Source organism: Galeopterus variegatus, unplaced genomic scaffold (assembly GCF_000696425.1).
Source record: "Galeopterus variegatus unplaced genomic scaffold, G_variegatus-3.0.2 Scaffold6527, whole genome shotgun sequence".
NCBI classification, from domain to species: Eukaryota; Metazoa; Chordata; class Mammalia; order Dermoptera; family Cynocephalidae; genus Galeopterus; species Galeopterus variegatus.
The window spans coordinates 69142-91465 of NW_007732638.1; the positions used below are offsets into that span (position 1 = coordinate 69142).

The 22324-nt window shown below is 39.4% G+C and overlaps 1 protein-coding gene across 1 annotated transcript in view; it reads left to right on the top strand.

The window, feature by feature from the left end:
• Positions 1–22324, top strand: part of ABCA13 (ATP-binding cassette, sub-family A (ABC1), member 13) — a gene marked incomplete at its 5' end in the record, with an annotated part of 119386 nt that overhangs the window by 68095 nt on the left and 28967 nt on the right. The window contains 3 exons of the mRNA XM_008590977.1: positions 4801–4965; positions 5921–6098; positions 9884–10023. Of these exons, the coding sequence (XP_008589199.1) occupies positions 4801–4965; positions 5921–6098; positions 9884–10023 (483 nt within the window). The remainder of the gene's footprint in view (positions 1–4800; positions 4966–5920; positions 6099–9883; positions 10024–22324) is intronic.

A 22324-nucleotide genomic window follows, 5' to 3' on the forward strand; every position in this document is an offset into this window, starting at 1 on the left:
TAGCGAAGGATCCACAACAAAATTAATTTTCTAGATTAAAGTCGGAAGCCCCTGGTTTCCTTTTTGAAAAATCATAGTTTAAAATGCACTATGAAGTTGTCTTTAGAGATATTTAAAAGCAGGAGGAGCTTAAACTCGCGATAGAGTCTCTTGCTCTCTGATATTCATCACTTGTACTTGACTCTTTACCATGTCAGCAGATCTGAGCTCAAATGGGTCCCAAGAGCAGAGAGACACACTGATCCTCTCTGAAATGTGTATGATCTGTTTGTTAATACCCACCCTGATTTTGCTTTCTTGGCTTACCAACTCTGAATTGGCAGAGTCCCTCTTCCTGATATTTCCAGTTTTTGTACCCTGCTGTCAGCATTTCCTTTTCAAAGTAAAACGTGCTTCTTTCAACCTAGGCTTTGCTTAGGCTAACATTGCAAATTATCAGAAACTCCAAAGGACTCCAAAGGGCTGTTAGGAGAATTAAATGAGACCTATGTAGAGCACTCAGCACAGAGGACAGTGTATGGTCACAATTAAGCTGAGAGCAGCCGTCTTGCTCAGGCATTCCCTGCACCTCTGAGTCTGAAGTTACCAGCTGGGCAACTTCGAGGCTATCTCCCCTGCTCTGTTCTGAACACAATGATAGTTTCAGCAGATGTCTAGTAAACAAGCTTCTGCTCAAAGTGCAAATGCCTGTCCTAGGGATATTGCCATTTTTAAACCAGATAAATGCCCAGATATCTATCTTAGTGGCTGAGTGTGCATGCGATGTTATTATTTGTTGGTAATTTCTAAAGTCTACTTTTAAAAATAAAACTGAGGTACTTTTTATTTTCTCCATGACTTAAAAACTGTAGATAGTAGAACCGTTCGTCTGAAGGCATGAAAGGAGAGAAGAAACTGGAAATGAAAGCAGAGTGGGCTGGGGGGGAGGCTGGCTAGACAGCAGGTGTGGACTCACTCAAGAGCTGTGGCCAGCGGGGGCCTGTCTCGGTGGGCACGGAGTGTGTTGGCACTGCCCTAGTGGCCAGCTGCCAGGGCACAGTGCTGGCAGGGGCAGGGGTAGGAGGGGACTTGTGGATGCTTGCCCACAGACTTCATAAGAACACGATTTTACCCTTTCCGATGTGAAGATTGTTCTCTTGGGAAATATGGAGACAAAAAAGGAATTAATTAGCTTTAACTTCTCTCTCTCTTTCTTGAATGTAATCTTTCTCAATCAGTGAATCCATCTAACTCTTATTCACCATTTACTTGAAATATCCTGGAAGTCAAATCTGTGTTTCTGCTGGTAGCAGCCTGTCAGTAATAATGGTCATCAATGAGCATTACATACACTATCCTCTGTGCTGAGTGCTTTACATATATTTCTTTTTTTTTTTTTTTTGTCTTTTTGTCTTTTTTCGTGACCGGCAACGGATTGCAACCCTCAGTGTCGCGCCCGTACCGGACCGGGACCGGCAACGGGATCGCAACCCTCGGCGTTGCACCCGCTCCTCGCTCAGCCAGTGAGCCGCCGGTCTGCACATGGGATCCGAACCCCCGGGGGGAGCGCCGCCACACTTCCCAAGCGGCGCACTGTAGCAGTGCACCACCGGGCCGGCCCCCTGGGTGTTGTTCTTGACTGACTGCGTGAGCACTGAGAGTGGAGTGTTAAATTCTTCCTCCTCCCACTTCTGCAGCTCCTCGGGGGTCATCTCACTCTTGGACTTGTTGAGGAGGCTCATGGTGGCTGTGTGCTCAGGTCACTCCCGTCTCCTCGTTGCTTCTGCCTCTCTCCTATTCTTTCCTACTGTTTGTCCAGCTCTCTTCATTCAAATAATTCCTGAAATCCCATCACCTCCAAAATTTTCCTTCATGAAGCATCATGTTTACTAATATGCACAGAAGGGGGCTGGCTGGTTAGCTCACTTGGGAGAGTGTGGTACTTATAACATCAAGGACAAGTGTTCAGATCCCCTTACTGGCCAGCATGCAAAACAAGCACTTGAAAAGATGCTCAACATAATTTGCCATTAAGAAATGCAAATCAAAAACACAATGAAACACCACTTCACACCCACTAGAAGGGCAATAATCAAAGAAACAGACAATAACAAGTGTTAGCAAGGATGTGGAGAACTTGGAACCCTCAGTGCATTGCTGCTGGGAATTTAAAATGGTGCAGCTGCTGTGGAAAACAACTGTTCCTCAAAAAGTTAAACATTGAGTTGCCATATGATCTAGAAATTCTACTCCTAGATATATACCATAGACAAATGAAAACATATGCAAAAGCTTGTACATGAATGTTTATAGCAGCATTATTAATAATGGCCAAAAAGTAGAAAATATCCAAATGCCCATAGATTAATGAATGGCAATATAAAATGTGGTATGTCTATGCAATGGAATATTATTAGGCAATAAAAAGGAATGAAATATTGATACATGCTAAACATAAATGCACCTTGAAAACATTATGCTAAATGAGAAAAAAAAAACAGTCACAAACACCATAAATTATATGATTCCATTTGATTCTTGATATGAAATAAAATCAAAACAGACAAGAAGTTGATTAGTGGATACTTAGGGCTGGGAATAGGGGAGAACGAGGAGTAATAGCTAATGGTTTGGGGTTTTTTTGTTTTGTTTTCTTTTGTTTTGTCAAATGACCAGTAAGAGGATCCTAACCCTTGGCTTGGTGTTGTCAGTATCACGCTCAGCCAGTGAGCAAACCGGCCATCCCTATATAGGATCTGAACCCATGGCCTTGGTGTTATCTGCACTGCACTCTCCCGAGTGAGCCACAGGCTGGCTTTAATGGTTTGTTTTTAGGAAAGATGAAGATATTCTATAACTAAATCAGCCCATTTTTCTTCGCGGCCTCCCTCCCTTTTATTACTCTAAGAATCCAGTGAGTAAATGTTGGAGACACACACACGTGCATGCACTCGTTCCAAGAGCAAACCAGCCCATTTTTCTTCGCGGCCTCCCTCCCTTTTATTACTCCAAGAATCCAGTGAGTAAATGTTGGAGACACACACACGTGCATGCACTCGTTCCAAGAGCAAATATTCATTTTCAAAACGAGCACACTTTAAATCCATAAGGATAAACATTCTTACATGTCCTTCTAATTTGGCACCCACCTGCTTCCTGCTGCACATCCATACTTGCAGCTACACACCCGATGGTTTAGTTCTGCATCTGTGCCCCGCAACCCTCTTCCAACATTACAGTATGCGTTTTGGGAGACAAAGATAGATCCATCAACAAGCCAGTATTTTAGTGGTCACTCTTATTATGTACACAAAAGCCGCTGACTTGAAATCAGTGCTTCCAAGGGCCCATGTAATTACTATGACAAGAGCCATCATCTGTGCCAAGGTTTCCTTGGCGGATGAGAGATTGAGATGGATTCAGTGTCCCAGACATAATGAAAATGACACCACCATTAATAATAACAGCTCCTATTTATCACGTGCCTTCTATGTGCATGGCTATTGATTACATATTGATTAATATGAGATATTGCTCAGCGATGCCAGGGAAGTCCCAAATCCACAGTAGTGGGCATTGACTCCAGAATTCAAGTGCAGCTTCAGTTCGCTCCCACGTCCACGTACTTTCTGTTTCACTTGGCTGACCATGCATTTCTGAAGCGTTTTGCAGACCATGATTTGCTGTGTTAACACGGCATGTTCATTTGGTCTGCCAATGCTGTGACTGAAGTCTGGGCACTCCCCACCATAAGTCAGGTGTCCTCGTGTGTCATTTCTAAAGGGCAGCTTTAATTAGGAAAGAGAGTAGCAAAAGTGACACCATTTCTCTTGCTTGCATGGTTCCTATTGTATGAAGAGACAGCACAGCTCATGATTAGCAGAGTGCGTCTGTGCAGGATGGAGCTGTGATCTTGGGGCTGGGAGCAGAAGCAGAACTATAATGAGCAAAAATAAGATTCAGAGACAATTGGGCTCCTCTGCCCCCATCTGGAAAATGGAAAGTTCAGTATGCAAATGACAGGAGAAGGAGATTCGCTGTGACTTCTGTGGAAAGAGGTGGCGTTTGCTAATGTATCCATTCATCCAACAGATACTTAGTTATCAATTAATATTGCCAGATGCTGTTCTGTCCCTAGCAGTACATAAGTGATTAAGAGAGGAGAAAATCCCTGCCTCTGTGGAATTTACATTCCAGAAGTGGAAATATGCAAATAATAAATAAAACAATATTGTATCAGGTGGTGACTGCATAAGTAGGTTTTGAAAGGCACTGGTATGTTTAAGGAATCTGGGTTAAACTCACAGCCCTGGACCTTTCTAACTGGGACTTCAAGAAGCTCTTTAGTCTCTTCAAGACTCAGTTTTCTCATCCACGGAAGGAGCACTATAAGGTACATCCCCAAGGTCTTATTAGGACTGAGATGATGTGCGAATTTTTTGAATACAGTAAAACAGTAGAAAAATGGAAATTGTGTCACATATCAGCATTGTTTTATTTTGAGGCTCTTCCCAAATCTCCACCTCGGTCATCTCAATGATACTAAGAAATATTTTGGACATGATTTAAATTTTAATGATAGATTACATTTATTCCTTGTTTACATTTTCACAATACTGGTACAATTTAGTGTGCTCCAAAACACTGAGCTCTGTATATATAGTATAATAAAGAGAATTTTTATGTAGTACAACAAAGATGTCCCTGAGGTTCAGGAGAGAATTATATCAAGTAACCAGGTTTTCACTGCTCAAAAATGGTTGTGAGAGTAAAAGTACACTGTTGGTTATTTCATGATTTTTTTTGTTGTTGTTCTTTAAGACTCTGATACCTTCAGAAGCAAATGGCTTGCTCAGCTCCCTGTTAGATGTCATTTCCAGCCTCAGCTCCTTACTTGCCAAAGCCCAGCATGTCTTTGAATACCTTCCAGAATTTCTTCACACATTGAAAATTACTGCCTTTCTAGATAGTCCGGACTTTCAACAGGTGTGTGTTTGATCTTTGCCCCTGGGGAAATATTCAAATTTGCTCTTTCTTTGTATTTGCTCCTTTTTGACTTTATTTCTCTTCCCACATCTAAAATATGCATTAGATAACAAAATACAGGAATTGGGGAATACCTTTTAATGTCCCTGGAGGCAACAGGGTGACAAAGATAAGGCCTAAAAACTGGATGAAAGAGACCTGTTTATCCACATCCCACCAGTGTGGAGATTTGCATGGTCCATGCATTGTCTATGAAAAAATTACTAACTCAATTATTAGCACAAATGAGATTTTAGGGGCCTGTTTAACTTAATTCAGAGAGCAAATTGCTTTCAAAAATGCTTATTTACATATAAATAATTGGATTACAAATTACAGAGTGTTTGTTGCACATGCAAACACAAACTTGAATTAGGTTAGCGGCTTGATAATAGTTTTTGCTTGAATTCTCTTTTCCTGGGGTGGAACTGACTGGGACGGATAAGAAGGAGTGTGAGATTATCTAGGGTTAGAGGTATGAGGTGAGGACCCAGATAGTGTCCTCAGAGCTGCCTTGGAGGCAGTATGTCAGTATGTTAATCAGCTGCTGGGTAATTTGGATAGTTGTCGGATATCAGGGTAATCTGACAGTGTAGATATGCATTACCAATATTAATTAGTCTGAGTTAGTGATATTTTATGCATTAATAATTTATTAATGGACAGATAAGAAGGACTTGCTGGGGTGTGTGTTTGTGTGACATTTTCCTCTTCTATCAGGCATGTTGGCCAGAAAAATCATTGCAGTAATTTGAATGGTATCCCAAGGACAGGAAAGACTAAAGCAGAGATCCATCCAGTTCTTTTGACTTGTTGAACATCTTGCACATTCAGTTGAAGAAAGGACTTCATTTTCAAAAGTGTGAGGGAATTGCTTTAAGTCACTAATTGCAATTAATTTTTATTATATTCTCAGGTTTCACAAAATGTCCAGGCCAAAAGTTCAGCCTTTGGTTCTTTTCAGTCTGTGATGAAGATGTTTTGCAAGGACCAAGCATCATTCCTTAGCAATTCTAATATGTTCGTTAATTTGCCCAGAGTTAATGAACTCTTGGAAGATGACAAAGAAAAATTCAACATTCCTGAAAATTCAAGTAAGACAATAGTAATGTGTATTTGTTTAGGTTAATTCGTACATTGGTAATTAGCCCTACTTTTTACTAAATATTCTGTCTGTATAGAAGGCTTGTACATAGTGGCATAGAATTTTCTGCTTCTACCCTCTTACCTTTAACCATCATTTTTGGCAAGGTCCCAAGATGGTGGCATGGTGGTTGTCTTTGGATGGTTCTAGTGCCCTTAAGCACAGGTTAATCCTCTAAACTGTGTCACCGAGAAATTGGGCCTGAAACATCTAACACACCTGAAATCCCAGCTCCTTTGGTACCCCAGCTAATGAGTATTGGTGAGGAGCCCAGGCACAAAGAACAGGAGCAACATTTTGGTCCTTGCAAAATGGCTCTATCATATAACAAAGTGAACTTGTATATAGACTCCTACAAACTTGCTGTCCTTGAACTTCAGTGCACATAAGAGTAGATTGATAGGTGATTTTTGGGATCCATTTTAAGTGAATAAATTTTAATAGAAAGGCAGACTAAACATGCTGGTGAGGGTTTAGTGTTTAGACTTTCAGCTCCATCAATAACAAGTTGTGTGTTTTGGTCCCATTATTTTATGTCTCTGAATCATGTTAGTCTCATCTGTAACAGCAAAACAGTAGTAGCTAGCTCATAAGGTTGGCTGTGAGGAGTAAAGGAGATGGTGCATGTTAGTGGCTTAGCACAGGTGCAAAAGTGTGTTAGTTTTCTAAGCTGCAAAACAAATCACCACACCCTTAGTAGGTTAAGACAGCATGTTTATCATCTCACAGTTTGTGCGTGTCAGCATTTGGGCACTGGTTAGCTGGTCCCCTGCTTGGGATCTCGCAAGACTGTACAGGTATTGGCCAGCAGAGCTGGGGTCTCATCTGAGGCTCAGGTGGCTGTTGGTAGAATTCTTTTCCTTGCAGCTGTAGAGCTAATGGAGGCTGCATCTTCCAGGCTGGCAGGAGTATCTCTGACTCTGAGGCTTCCAGTCTCTTTCAAAGAGTTTACCTGATTGCTCAGCTCTCATCTGAGGCTCAGGTGGCTGTTGGTAGAATTCTTTTCCTTGCAGCTGTAGAGCTAATGGAGGCTGCATCTTCCAGGCTGACAGGAGTATCTCTGACTCTGAGGCTTCCAGTCTCTTTCAAAGAGTTTACCTGATTGCTCAGCCCTTTTTATTAACCTCAAGTCAACTGATTAAGGGACTTTATCTACATCTTCACAATTCTTTCTTGTTGACTGTGAAACCTAATCATGGGTGCGGCCTTTGTCACATTTAGAGGTTTTGTCTGCACTCAAGGACAGGAAATTATATAAAGCATGAACTCCAGGGGGCCATTTCAAGATTCTGCTTTCTTCTTCCTTCTCCCAAGGTAGATCTTTACATATTTTGTCCCTGGAATAGGACTGAGGACAGAGGTGTTGGTGGGACTAGGGAAGAAGAGGAATTTGGGATTATCTAGAGTTGGAGGTGTGGGATGAGGAGCCAGATAGCAATGTCTTCAGAGGTACCTTAGAGGCAGTAGTCAGTATATTTATCAGCTGATGGATAATTTGGATAGTTGTCAAATATCTAGGTAATTTGGTAGTATAGGCACACATTAATATTTAATAATGTTTGTTGTCTCTTTTCCTAATCTTCATTTCTCTTCTTTTTTGCCTTGGGATTGCTGAGGATTATTGATTTGTGTATCTGATTCAATCATCTGTCCATCACCTGTCTATTCATCCATCCATTCATTCATCAGCAGTCCTTAAGCTAACATTGAGGAGCAGAGTTTTTAAAATTTATTTTTATTTTATTTTTTATTTTTTCCTATTGAAACATAATTGATTGTTCATATCTGTGGGATATTGCATTGAACATCGATACCTGAGTGCAAAATTTAGTGATCAAATTAGGATAATTAGTGTATTTAACATTATACAATGTAACCATTTTTTGTGGCCCTTTACCAATTTCTTGCTACCCTCCCCCTTTCCCATCTCTGGTAACTGCAGTTCTGTTCTTGAGGAGCAGTTTTTATTGGTCTTTCTATACCTATCATTTCCAATGATTGTCACACTAGCCATTAGACAATGTTTTCCATTTCAAAATTTACATCATTTTCCAGATGATACTATGAAACTCAGAGAGAGTTGAGTTACGTGCCCAAGTTCACACAGCTCACAAGTGGCAGATATCAGCATGCTTGGTTTCAAATTTCTTGTTCTGTACATATAATGATTATGTATATTCTGAAATAAAATCTCTACTGTCTATAGTAAGCTTGCAATTTAAAGAGTAAATTGTTAAAATTTCACTAAGAGCAATCCGTGTACTTAATGCTTTAAAAATTCATTATGTAGTCATGCTCTTTGTATTTTAGGGAGTTACTTTTATTATTTTATTATACTTGTAAAATAAAAAGTTTTTTTTTTTTTTTACTTTTCAAAAGAGAATTGGGGAACATGACATTAACAGAATTATCACAACAGTATTCTTCATAACCTGGGTATTGTGAATCATGATATTAAAGCTAAGATAATATTTCCATTTTAAATGCTCTTTTTACGAGTAAAAGAGTAGCTGTATTGAAGTATTCCTCACGAGCTCAAAGCCTTGAGATAGGGTGACCCCCACTTTCATAACATGTGAAATTCACTTCTGTGAAACTGCTTGCTGTGTGACAAGGTAGATTGAATTGCTTAAAAAATGTTGTTGTTTGAAAATCCCCCTTGGCTCTTTAGACCCCTTTGATAGAAGTTAAAAGCTACTATTAGTCTGCACTTAGAGAAGTTTGAATTTTGTTTGATGTTCCCCACCCAAGCTGCCCCTGAGCGATTAACTGGTTTGTTTCAGCTTCTGTTATCAGCTTGCACTAGGCCTCCCCAAGCCCCCTCCTCATGCCAGGAGGGTAAGTGTGACTATATGATAACTATAAGTGTGTGACTATTTGATAATTTTAACTGTGTGACTAATGTAAAAATGCACCTTTTAAAAGACCCCTTAAACTTAAACTCAGGGCTGCTTTCTTCCAAGACTTTCTTGGAGGGACAGTCACTGGCTGGCCAATAAAAATCCCCTCTTAAATTCTCAATTGGGTGTTCTGGTTACTTTTCCATGTGGCAGCCTCACAACAGCCTGTCATATTTGATTACTAATCATTATGATGATGAAGGCTCTACCTGCCTCAGGTACCTATTGATTTTAACAGTTTAGTTAAAAAAAGTGTTTAATTGAAACCAACTGGCATCACAACAATAATGAGAGCTACCATGAAGAATAAAGTGTTTGAGTGAAAATAATTCAATTTAATATCTCAAAAATAGTAAGTTTGGTAGTTCTGCAGAGGTGTATCAAAGAAAATTCAGTAGTAACTTGTAAAGCTAGCTTCATAAGAAAAACTTAATTCTAGTCTTAATATTGTTGTTGAAATGAGAATTTTCTTGATTAAAAACCACATTTAAAAAAAATTACCATTTTCATTTTCGGGTGCCTATGTTGTTAGTTAGTGCTCATTATTAGTAACTCAGTCTGAAGATGTGAGAGTTAGGCTTTCCTTTCTTTTCAGTCATACGAGTGAACACAATTTCATGAAGTTTCTCATGAGACAAGAGCTGCTGAAAACTGTTAAAAAGAAAAAATGTTCTTGGCTCACTTCCTAATTTTAGAGATTTGTCATGAAAAATACTGTATATCTAAATCATTCATTGAAAAATAAGGCATTGTGAATGTGTAAATGAATTTCCCTTTTAACCTGGGCATCCTGTATTATGACTAATAATTTTTTTTCCTTTTTTAATTGTGACAGCACCATTTTGCTTGAAGCTTTATCAGGAAATCCTACAGTCTCCAAATGGTGCTTTGGTGTGGTCCTTCCTAAAACCTATATTACATGGAAAAATACTGTATACACCAGACACTCCAGAGATTAACAAGGTCATTCAAAAGGTCAGTTAAAATGAGTGACAATCTTAGACCATACTAACGCTATACTGGGAAGACATCTTTTAAAATGTTTAACATAATTATTATATGCATAATTATTTCCTTATACTGATTGAAATTCATTTTGTCCTGAGTTTTTTGCCATTACTGTTGTTTTTAAAGTGGATTTGCTGAGTCCTTCTTTTAGAGGAGACTTTGGAGGCAGGGGGTATTATTTAGAATTATGGAATGAATTTACTGAATTCTAATATAAGAAGTTGAGGACAATTAGAAAGGAGGACTGTTTTAGGTTTTTCAAAGGGGAGTAGTTCCAGGAAAATTTAGAGAAAAATGCTAGTCTGTTTGCTTGGTGCATGTGATGATTAAGAAAGTATCAGACAAGGCACATGCACACTGATGTATCCACGGTACCTTTTGTAAGTGTTGTTTTCTGAATTGACTGTGAGGCTTTGCTTCACTCTGTAGAGAATAAGGTAAGGTAAAGAGGCCAAAACAGACTTTACCCAGGAGGAATTTAGACATTGTGTCATTCTGCTTGTTTTCCNGAGGCCAAAACAGACTTTACCCAGGAGGAATTTAGACATTGTGTCATTCTGCTTGTTTTCCCTCTTTTACATTGTTTAATTTTTCCAATTAAATTTACTACAGTATTTATTATTAGTAGTATTTGTGGTTTGTTTTTTAAAAATTACGTTGTCCCAGGGTCTTTTCTTGTCTGGTTTCTTTTCAAGTGATTGTGATATATTTTCCCGGGGTCTTTTCTTTTTGAATGGTGGCTCGTGAGCCTCCAGGTGCTTTGAAAGGGGATGTTTATCCAAGGACATGGGAGTGATTTGATCTTGCTGTCAAACACAGGAGAGGAGATATCTATTCTATTAATGATAAACTTCCAAGCTTCACATAGTATTAACTTAAAAACTAAAAAGTTAAAAGTGGCTTGTGATCATACAAGCAGTTAAGTTATTTTTGATCAAATTCGTTTTTACAAGTTTCATGGTCTTGGTGGCTGTGTGAGGTCATAGCAGTAGTCTCCTGGGAGCTTTCTTTCCCACCTCACTGCTTAGCCAAGAACCTGCATTTATCTCAGCCTATTCTGAGTGGTATTTATGACTATTTTTTTGAAAACATCCTTTTGGAATTATTTGCAAAAGTCTGGACTCTCACAACGTGATAATGACATTCTAGATATGTGCAGGTGTTAGCCGTTCTATTGGGCAGGATCTCTGGCCCTAAGGCTGCTGTTCCAGGGCTGTGCTTGAGAGAGAGGTGTTCAGGCCAGGCCTCGAGCTAAAGCCAATGTTATTCCAATTCCCTTAGTGTATTAAGCTTTTAAAGGTCATGGATATTTTAGAGATTTCATAGAAAATGGCTATATATCACAGCTTTATTTTAAATTTAGAATTTAAAAATAGGCTATAAATTTCTTTTTTATGATTATATGGTGTATTACTATGTTAACATTATTAATAATACATATTACTGCAGTTTTACATACTGTGCTATATACTGTGATATGACAATTAGTATGACAGTCTCTGCTTTTGAAGAGCCTGCAGTGAGAAGGCAAACGCTGAAGAAATAAAACAGATATAATACGAGAGATCTGTTCAATGAAGCAGAGGCATAAATTTGGGAGCAACTCATCTTCCTGGAAAAAAGGATTTGGAAAAGAACTTAGAAGGAAGTAGTGTGTAGGCCCCTGTCAGAGGAAGGTGGCCCTGGACAGAGGTGTGGGGAGAGGACAAGTCCCGTGTGTGTTCTGAGAATGATGAGCAAAGAAGAATCACCAAAGATTTCATTGGTTCTTGCTTAGTCCCTTTTAGATTTTATAAGCAGTAATAAGAGCTGATATAGTCATTACTTATTTGATATGGCCACAGCTTTGCACGCAGGTGTGATGGTTTTGTACTTATAAAGCTGACTTTCTGGCATTGTACCTGGGATCAGTCATTCTAGCAGTCAGCCACAGCTACTTAGTTTTGTGAAAATTGGTTCTAGTCATTAGACTTGCGGTCTGATGTCCACACAGCTGGGAGATACTTGCAGTGTTGCCGCTATAGAGCAGTATCATCTATAATGTTGGGGTGACCAGTGCTATAAATTATTTACTACTTGGTCTTATTAGTTCCATTATTTCCTATTAGGTGGAACCATATGAAGTTGCCATTTTTACAGGGAAAAATGCGTAAAAATTGGTAATTTCACATGGTTCAACTTGTAACAGTGAGGGTAGCATCAAGAAGCATGATGTTGTGGTGAGAAAAGTGCTTGTGTGTTGGAAGGCTTCCGTCCTCCCTTTCCTAATTCTTTGTGCAACCTCAGGTGTGTCACTATCCCTCTGAAGGACGCTTCCTCCATCTGTGAAATGAAAGGCTTGACGGAGATCCGTGATTTTCAGTCATGGGGGAGACATTGGAATCACTCTGGGGCCTAACCAAGCCATTCCTTACTTAGCCTCACTGGGGGTACATGACCCCCTCACCCCTTGGACCCCTCCATGGATCTGTGTGCACCTCCATCAGCCTCAAAGATGTGACCCAGAAGAAATAATGGTGAAAATTTCTACAGAGTATTAAAGGATAAACTTAGGCACATTAAAATTTTAACAAGTTTGGGCATTCAGCTGTTCATGTCAGGCAGCACTAGAAGGCAAACAGTTCAGTGCTCTAAGTGTGTATGGCAGGGGCGGTGCCGAGGCATGAGAGAGGAAACTTTCATAAGGTGTTTGCAGAGCAAGACAAAGAAAATATATTTGGTCAGTTGAAGTGGTAAGTCTCTAGTTGGAGGTTAGTAGCGGTTTCTGGTTGGATAAGCGTTAAGTTTTGTTTTACTGTTTATGTTGAATTGGGTTTTGGTTTGCTTAAGTATGAACCCAGGGCACAGTAGCCCTCTTAGCTTAATGGGCTCCCAATTAATTTTAAGAGGAGTAATTTAACTCATGAGGGTTAAAATTTGTGAAGGAATTGATGGTGTTTCCCTGTTACACATCAGGAGCTTCCAGTGCATTAGTATGGTCTTTTTAATCTGTAGGTCAGAATTGTGTTTGTATTTCGCCCATTTTGATGCAAAAACTGAAGAACAATGTGTAGACACAGCATGGCATGAAAAGAGAGTGTAAAAGTAAAAACAGATGAAAGAGTTAGAATGTTTTCCCAAGAACAAGTAGCTGCCAGAAATAGCACAGGCAGACTTATCAGGCACGTCTAGTCTCCTGCTGCACAAAGCAGGTTTAGTTTGAGCTCCTTATGGCAGTATGGGTCCATTGGAATCAGACTTTTTTTTCCCCCCAGATTATCTGTTTTATTTTAAGACAGGTTAAAATATTTTTGTTTTTTTTATTATTGAAAACACAATAACTGTACTTTTAACAGTAGCAGATTAAAGACATTCAATTTGCTTTAAAATATTTACAATATTTCAGAACATGTACCGTTAAGCACTTAAATACATAGGTGAGAATAGCTTTATGAATAATATTTATCATATTAGACATAAGTTTAGGTACAGTTTTAAATTTTGATTAATTCTATAAGAGCAATATTCTCACTAAAAATTCAGAATGCTATTAATGAATCGAAGTTGCAGTATATTTAACAACAGAATCGGAAGGAAATGCATAAGGAGCTTTTGTAATAGGCTAAGTTGGCATGGGATGGAGTAGGAAAAATAGGACCTAAGTAACCAGTAGGAAAAATAGAAGCCAAGTAACACAGAACATGAAAGAAATCAAAATAGCAGATGAATATTATGAGATAGAGGACTAGCCAAAGAAATGCTTCTCCACTTCTCATCTACTCTCCCTACCCTAAGTGAATCATTGTACAGTATATGCATGTATTGCAATGACACACTGTATTCCACAAATATGCACAAGTAAATGTTAAAATTAAAAAATTTAAAAACAATGCTTCTCAATCCAAAAACACTTTCCTCAGAGTTTTCCTATATTTGGGGAAGAAAAAAATTTTCATGACATGCCATATATTATAGAATGTACTTTCTTTTCCATTTTTTTTCTTTTTTTAATTGAAATGTTTGATTATGCATATTTTGGGGGTAGAGTGTTGACTGTGAGTATTTGTGTACAATATATAATGATCAAATCAATATTATTTGCTTGTTCATTATTATGAATCATAATTATTTTTTGTGTTCCTTACCCAGTTTCTCCCTAAACCTGTCCCCCTGCCTTTTCTACCTCTAAACACAGGTCTGTTCTCTCTTTCTGAAAGTTCAACATATTATTGTAGTCCATCTTCCTTCCTTCCTTCCTTCCTTAATTTTTCTTTCTTTATTTTGTTCATTCTTTCTTTCCTTCTTTAGTTCCTTCCTTCTTTCTTAGCTGCCACTTATGAATAAGAACATGCAGTATTTCTCTTTCTGTGCCTGACTTATTTCACTTAACATAATTTTCTCCAAGCTCATCCCTATTGCTGTCAATGGCAGAATTCATTTTTTTTTTTTTTTATGTCTGAGTGGTATTCCATTGTGAATATATACCACATTTTCCTTATTCAGTCATCCACTGATGGACATTAGGTTGGTTCCATATTTTGGCTATTGTAAACAGAGCTGCAATGAATATGGGAGTGCAGGTATCCCTTCAACACGATGGTTTCCATTCCTTTGGGTATGTAACCAGAAGTGGGATTGCTGGATCATATGGAAGTTCTATTTGTAGTTGTTGGAGGAACCTCCAAACTGCATAGCTATACTAATTTACAGTGCCACCAAAAGTGTAGAAGAATTCCCCTTTTTCCACATCCTTGCCAGCACTTGTTATTTTCTGTCTTTTTGATAATGGCTAGTCTGACTGGCATGAGATCATGTCTCAATGTGGTTCTGATTTGCATTTTCCTGATAAGTGCCGTTGAAGATTTTTTCAACAAATGCCTGTTGGCCATTTGGTGTCTTCCTTTAAAAAATGTCTGTTCAGCTCCTTTGCCCATTTTTAATTGGACTATGTTTTTTTTTTTTTACTGTGAAGTTGAGTTCAATGTGTATTGTGGATATTAATCCCTTGTTGGATGTATAGTTTGCAAATATTTTCTCCCATTCTGTAGGTTGTCTTTTCACTCTGTTGATTGTTTCCTTTCCTATGCAGAAGCTTTTTAGTTTGATATAATCACATTTGTTTAATTTTATTGTGTTGCCTGTGCTTTGGGGTCTTATTCATAGTCTTTGCCCAGTCCTACTTCCTGAAGTGTTTTGCCAATATTTTCTTTTAGTGGTTTTATAGTTTCAGGTCTTATACTTAAGTCTTTAATCCATTTGGAGTTGGTTTTGGTAAATGGTGAGAGGTAAAGGTCTAGTTTCATTCTTCCACATGTGGATATTCGATTTCCTCAGTACCATTTATTGAAGAGGCAGTCTTTTCCCCAGTGTATGTTCTTGTTGCCTTTGTCAAAGATCAGTTGTCTGTAAGTACTTGGGTTGATTTCTGGGTTCTCTATTCTGTTCCATTGGTCCAAATGTCTGTTTTTATAACAGTACCATGCTGGTTGATTACTATAGCTTTGTAGTATAATTTGAAACCAGGTACTGTCATGCCTCTGGCTTTCTTTTCTTTTCTTTTTTATTTTTTGTTCAGGATTTCTTTGGCTATTTGTGGTCTTTTCTTGTTCCATATGAATGTTAGGATTGTTTTCCCATTTCTGTGAAGAATATTATTGGTATTTTGATGGGGATTGCATTGACTCTGTAGATCACTTTGGGTAGTTTGGACATTTTCACAATGTTATTTCTTCCAGTCCAAGAGCATGGGATGTCTTTCCATCATTTTGTGTCCTCTTTAATTTCTTTCAACACTGTTTTGTAGCTCTCATTGTAGAGGTATTTCACTTCCTTGGTTAAATCGATTCTTGGGTATTTTAAGTTTTTGGTGACTATTGTAAATGTGCTTGCTTTCTTGGTTTCTTTTCCTGCTAGTTTGTTATTGGAATATAAAAATGCTACTATTTTGGGGTGTTAATTTTGTATCCTGTAACGTTACTGATATTATCAGTTCTAAAAGTTTTTTTGTAGTCTTTAGGTTTTTCTCTATAGAGGATCATGTCATCTGCAAACAGGCAGTGTTTGACTTTGTATTTTCCAGTCTGGATGCCCTTTATTTCTTTCTCTTTCCTAATTGCTCTGGCTAGTACTTCCAGTATTATGTTAAATAGTAGTAGTGAGAGTGGGCACCCTTCGTTCCTGTTCTTAAGTGATAAGCTTTTAGCTTTTCCCTGTTCAGGATGATATTGGCAGTGGGTATGTCATATATCACTTTTATTGTGTTGAAATGATTTCCTTCTATACCTAATTTTCAGAGTGCCTTTCTCATGAAGAGATGTTGACTTTTGTCAAATGCTTTTTCTGCATATATTAAGAAAATCAAATGGTTTTTGTCATTGATTTTTTTAATGTGTTGTATCACATATATTGACTTGCATATATTGAACCATCCTTGCATCCCTGGGATGAATCCCATTTGATCATGGTATATAATTTTTTTGATGTGTTGCTGTATTCTTATTGCTAATATTTTGTTGAAGATTTTTGCATCTATATTCATCAGAGATAATGGCTTATAGTTTCCTTTTTTTGTTGTACCTTTGTCTGGTTTTGGTATCATAGTGATGCTTGCTTCATAGAATGAGTTTGGGAGAGTGGACTCTGTTTCAATTTTTTGGAATAGTTTAAAAAACATTGGCATTAATTCCTCTTTAAAGGTTTGGTAGAATTCAGCAGTATAGACCTCTGGTCCTGGGCTTTTCTTTGTTGGGAGATTGCTGATTACTGCTTCAATCTCATTGCTTGTTATTGGTCTTTTCAGGTTTTCTATTTCTTCTTGGTTCAGTCTTGGTAGTTTCTTGTGTCCAGAAATTTATCCATTTCCTCTGGGTTTCAAATGTGTTGACATATAGTTTATAATAGTCTCTAATGACTCATTGTATTTTTGTGGTATTGATTGTAATGTCTCCTCTTTCATTTCTGATTTTTGTTATTTTGGTCTTCTCATTTCTTTTATTTTTTTTTTCTGCTAACCTAGCCAATGGTTTGTCTATTTTATTTATCTTCTCAAAAAATCAACTTTTGTTTGTATCATTTTTGGGGCCTCTATTTCTATGTTTAGTTCTGCTCTGATCTTAATGATTTCTTTCCATCTACTAATTTTGGGATTGGAATGTCTTGTTCTTCTATTTCTTGAGGTGTAATGTTAGATTCTTTACTTGAAGCCTTTCTATTCTTTTGATGTAAGCATTTATAGCAATAAACTTCCTTCTTAGTACTGCTTTTGCGGTATCCTACAGGTTTTGGTATGATGTGTCTTTATTTTTGTTAGTTTCAAGAAATTTTTTAATTTTCTGTTTAATTTGTTCTCGGACATGTAGGTCATTCAGGATTGCTTTGTTTAATTTCCAGGTACTTGTTTAGTTTCCAGAGTTTTGCTTGTTATTGATTTCCAATTTTAATCCATTGTGGTCTGAAAAGATACTTGAAATGATTTCAGTTTTTAAAAATTTGCTGAGACTTGATTTGTGACCTGATGTGTAGTCTGTCCTGGAGAATGTTCCATGTGTTGATGAGAAGAGTATATATTCTGTAGTTGTGTAGCTGTTGGATGAAATGCTCTGTAGATGTCTGCCAGGTCCAATTGGTCTAAAGTGTAGTTTAAATCCCATGTTTCTCTGTTGATTTGTTTCCTGATGATCTGTGCAATGCTGAGAGAGTCATGTTCAGGTTCCCCACTATTATTGTATTTGGGTCCATCTATTTCTTTATGTCTAATAATGTTTGCTTTATATATCTGGGTGCTTTGGTGTTGGTAGCATACATATTTATGATTGTTACATCTTTTAACTGGATAGATCCCTTTATCATCATATAGTGACCTTCTTTGCCTCTTTTTATGGTTTTTGGTTTAAAATCTGTTTTATCTACTGTAAGACTAGCTACTCCTGCTCATTTTTGATTTCCATTTGTATGATGTAACTTTTTCCATCCCTTCACTATTAGTTTGTGCCCATCTTTATAGGTGAGGTGAGTCTATTGAAGACAGCATATAGTTGGGCTTAGCTTTGTAATCCATTCCATCAGTCTGTGTCTTTTGAGTGGGGAGTTTAATTCATTTACATTTAGAGTTGTCATTGAGAGGTATTATCTTACTCCTGCCATTTCATCACTTGTTGTTTAGATGTTCTAAATGTCTTTTGTTCCTTATTCCCTTTTATTATTCATCTTCAACGTTTGATGGTTTTTCAAATTAGTAAGATTTAGTTTCTTTTTATTTCTTATTTTCAGTTTTGTTCTACCAGTGGGTTTTGTTCTTTCTTATGTATTCATGGTAGTGATTATCATTTTTCAGATTTCAGATACAGGACTCCCTTGAGAATTTCTCATATGGCCAGTGGTGTGATGGTGAACTTCTGCAGTTTTGGTTTGTCTGGGAAATACACTGTTTCTCCCTCATTTCTGATGGATGGCCTTGTTGGGTATAGTATTCTTGGCTGCCAGTTTTTTTTCATAGTATTTTGAATATATCATACCATATTTTCCGATCTGTAGAGTTTCCGTTGAGAAATCTGCTGTTAGCCTGATGGGGACTCTCTTACAGGTGACTTGTCACTTTTCTCTTTTTGCCTTTAGGATTTTTTCTTTGTCTTTGAACTTGGCCAGTTTGACTATAATGTGTCTTGTAGAAGATCTTTTTGGATTGAATCTGTTTGAGGATCTTTGAGCTTCCTAATCTGAACGTCCTATACCTGGGAAGTTTTCCATTATTATTTCATTGAATAGATTTTCAATGCCTTTCCTTTCTCCTCCCCTTCTGAATACCCATGATTTGGGTGTTTGTGCCCTTATGATTGTCTGCTAGCTGTCTTAGATTTTCTTCATTTTTTAAAATTCTTTTTTTCTTTTTTTTGTCTGCCTGGTTTATTTGTAAAAGACTATCTTTGAGATCTGAAATTCTTTCTTCTGCTTGCTCTAACTTGCTGCTTAAGCTCCCCGTTGTGTTTTTTTTATTTCATTGAATGAATCCTTCAGTTCCAGGAGTTCTGTTACATTCTTTTGTAAGGTATTAATCTCTTTGTAAATTTATTCCTTCATATCCTGGATATTTTTTTTTCATTTTATTGTGTTCTCTAACTGATTCTTCTCAGAAGAATTCAGTTGCTCAGAATTCCTTTTCACTCATATCAAGGGTTTCCTGCTTTATGGGATTTGGTACTTGAAAATTACTGTATTCTTTTGGTGGTGTCTTATTTTTCTGCTTATTTGTATTTCTAGTATCACTATGGTGATGTCTGGTTATCTGGTAGAGCAGTTTCTTATATTACTCTGGTGTGGGCTTCAAGGAAGAAGACTTCCTCCTCTTTTTGCAGGCTCTGCTGTTGACTCTCCTTGTGTCAATATAGTTGCGTGTGGCAGGCTGCCTGCAGGTGGTCCTGATTGGTACTGTGCTGGTGAGCCATCTTTGCAGCAACCATAGGTGTGGTGGTGGCTGCGGTGGATCACTTGCATGGAAGCAGTGTTTGTGGTATGCTCCTGCCTTCTGTTTGGACAGGGAGATGGCTGCCTGGGGCATAGACTATCTTGTTTTAACCCTGTTCTCTCCCCCTGGGCAAATTACTTGAACTATCATGCTATTTCTCCCTTTGCACAACTGGAGTAAATAATAACTATCTTGCAGTGCCATTTCAACTGGAGTAAATAATAACTATCTTGCAGTGCCATTTGGAGTGTTGAAAAAATTATCAGAAATAATGTTTAGAAAATAGTACATGAATGTAGTTTTGCTTCTCAGCCCCCCAAAATGTTATTCCTGGAAAGGAATTCTACCATTGTTTCCTCAGGAGAGTAGGATGGGCAAATGTCACCTTTCCTAGGAAAGAGGAAGGGGTGGTGGGGAGACTACTGGCTCTCAACCAGGCTGGGATTGGAACAGTTTTGCCCTCAGTGCCTTGCTGCCCCTCTGCATAAAACTGGGTCAGCTACTGGAAATAGAGGATATGTGAAAATATCTGGAGACATCTTTAGTGTCACAATTAAGAGGTACTACTGGCATGTACAGGGTATAGACCGGGGGTGCTGCTAAATATCCTACAGTTCACAAGAGAGCCCCGTCCCCCTCCAATAAAAATGATCTGGCCCAGAATGTCAATGGTGCTGAGGTAGAGAAACCCTGTTTAGAGGGATATATTGTACCAGGCAGGAAAGGTGAGGGGCCCAAGGGAAAGAGGGATAAAAGTAGAGGAAGCTGGTGGTCAGGTATATGTACTGGCTTCTCCTCTCCTGGTGACAGACCTGAGCAGGGGCAGTGGGCAGAGAGAGCTTGGCCCTAGCCCTTTGTGTGTCCGTGGGAGAAAAGGAGGGTGGTCTCCGCACATGCTGGCCCTGAGCAGTGACCTCAGCAGTGAGGTTGCCAGAATTAGCATCTTTAAGCATGGAGTGGAAAGGAGCTGGGATTTCACTGATGCTGGTGTCCTGAGCCCAGCTGTTGAGTTTGGGCTTAGGGACCTGCCTTGAGCCAAGTGTAGTGAGGGCAAGTTGGCCTGTTGGCCTCAGCAACAGGGGGACTTTAGGACCAAGGTGGCCTCAGCACCAGGGTGGCCTCAGCACAAAGTTGGCCTCAGCATGGGGCTGGAGCTAGACAGCCTGGGCTAGGTGGGTGTAGGATATGGTCAAGGCTCAGAGAGAAGCTGCAGTGAGAAGGAGGCTGCAAGGCAGTGGAGCCCAAGGCTTCCAGGTGATATGTGGGCTGGGCAGGTGAGGCTGGGCCATACCACAGAGAGGCAGATGAGGCACCTTGCTGTGGGGGTCCCAGATCCTTCCCCCTGACTGCCATGAGGCTGCTCCAGGAGAGCATCTGGGGGTCTGAACATTAACCCCAAAGATCCTGAATCCTTCAGAAGGTGCTGTTTGAACAGGGAGCAGCAAGTGCTGTCAGCATGAAATTTTAGGACCTCCTTCCCTCCTCGCTACCCCCAGTGGGTAAAACCGGGTCAGCTACCGGCAATAGAGAACTTTGTTTTCTTTGCAGATCTGAGCAGTGGTGTTAACTATTCATCTTTGTAGCATCATGTGTGCTGATGCTCACATGGATCTGGACACAGAGCAGGTCCCAGAAAATATCAGTGCTACCCTCATCATCTGCATGGTTGTCTGTCTGGAAGCAGCCTGTAGGAAGGACTCCAATAGTCACATTCACGTCCAAGTATTTCCGTAGTGCTCAAGATGGCAAAACTTCTCACGTGACCTCGTGTGTCACTCCAGTATATCACTATAGTCCACGCACATCTGTGGAATTCAAGTCCTACTCTGCTCCGAAATACAGTGCGGCTAAGGGGCACAACCTTGACTGCGGTGTTGGAAGGGTCCTTCTTCCTTTTGGGCTAAACCTCCACTGATAGCACCTGTTGGAGATGGACCACCAGCGGCACCCTGGGCAGCGGCCCCTCTCCCATCCACCCTCTCTCTCTTGTGCCCCAGCAGCAGCCAACCCAGCCTTCAGCTTCAGTTCCTGGAGGGCTCCAGCTGGATTTCACTGGCTTCCTTCTGCCCCAGCCTTTCTTCAAGAGCTGCAGCCCATCTATACCAGTCCCTCCCTGCAGGTACTCTCTAATGGGCAACATGTGTTGTTGCTTTGTAATTAGCACACAGTAAGTTTAACTTTTATTTTTTTTTTTGGTGTGCTGTCCTCATACCTGCCCAGATTTATGTAATTGCTCCCACAATCAGTATATAGGACAGTTCCATTATCTCCACCCAAAACCCCACATTTCGTCCCTTAGTGATCACACCCTCTTCTCACCCTTCACCCTGGTGACTACCCATCTATTCTCTGTCACTACAGTTCTGTGTTTCTGAGAACGCACTGTCAATGGGATCATCAGCCTGTAACTTTTGAGAATGGCATTATACATTCAGAATAAGGGTTGCGATACATCCCAGTGATTGTGTGTATCCATGGTTGACTCCTCTTTATTGCCCAGTAGTGTTCCATGATGTGGATGGAACACAGTGTGTTCATCCAATCAGCTGCTAAAGGCACTTGTGTTTTTTTACCCTTTGGTGATTATGAATAGAGCTGCTTTCTTGCTTTTATCATTGCTTGAAATTATTTCATTGAGGGGCCAGCCCAGTGGCGCACTGCACTAGTGCGCCGCTTGGGAAGTGTGGCGGCGCTCCCGCCGAGGGTTCGGATCCCACATGCAGACCAGTTCCCGCTCACTAGCTGAGCGAGGCGCGGGAGCAACGCCATGGGTTGCGATCCCGTTGCCAGTCCCGGTCCGGTACGGGGGCGACACTGAGGGTTGCGATC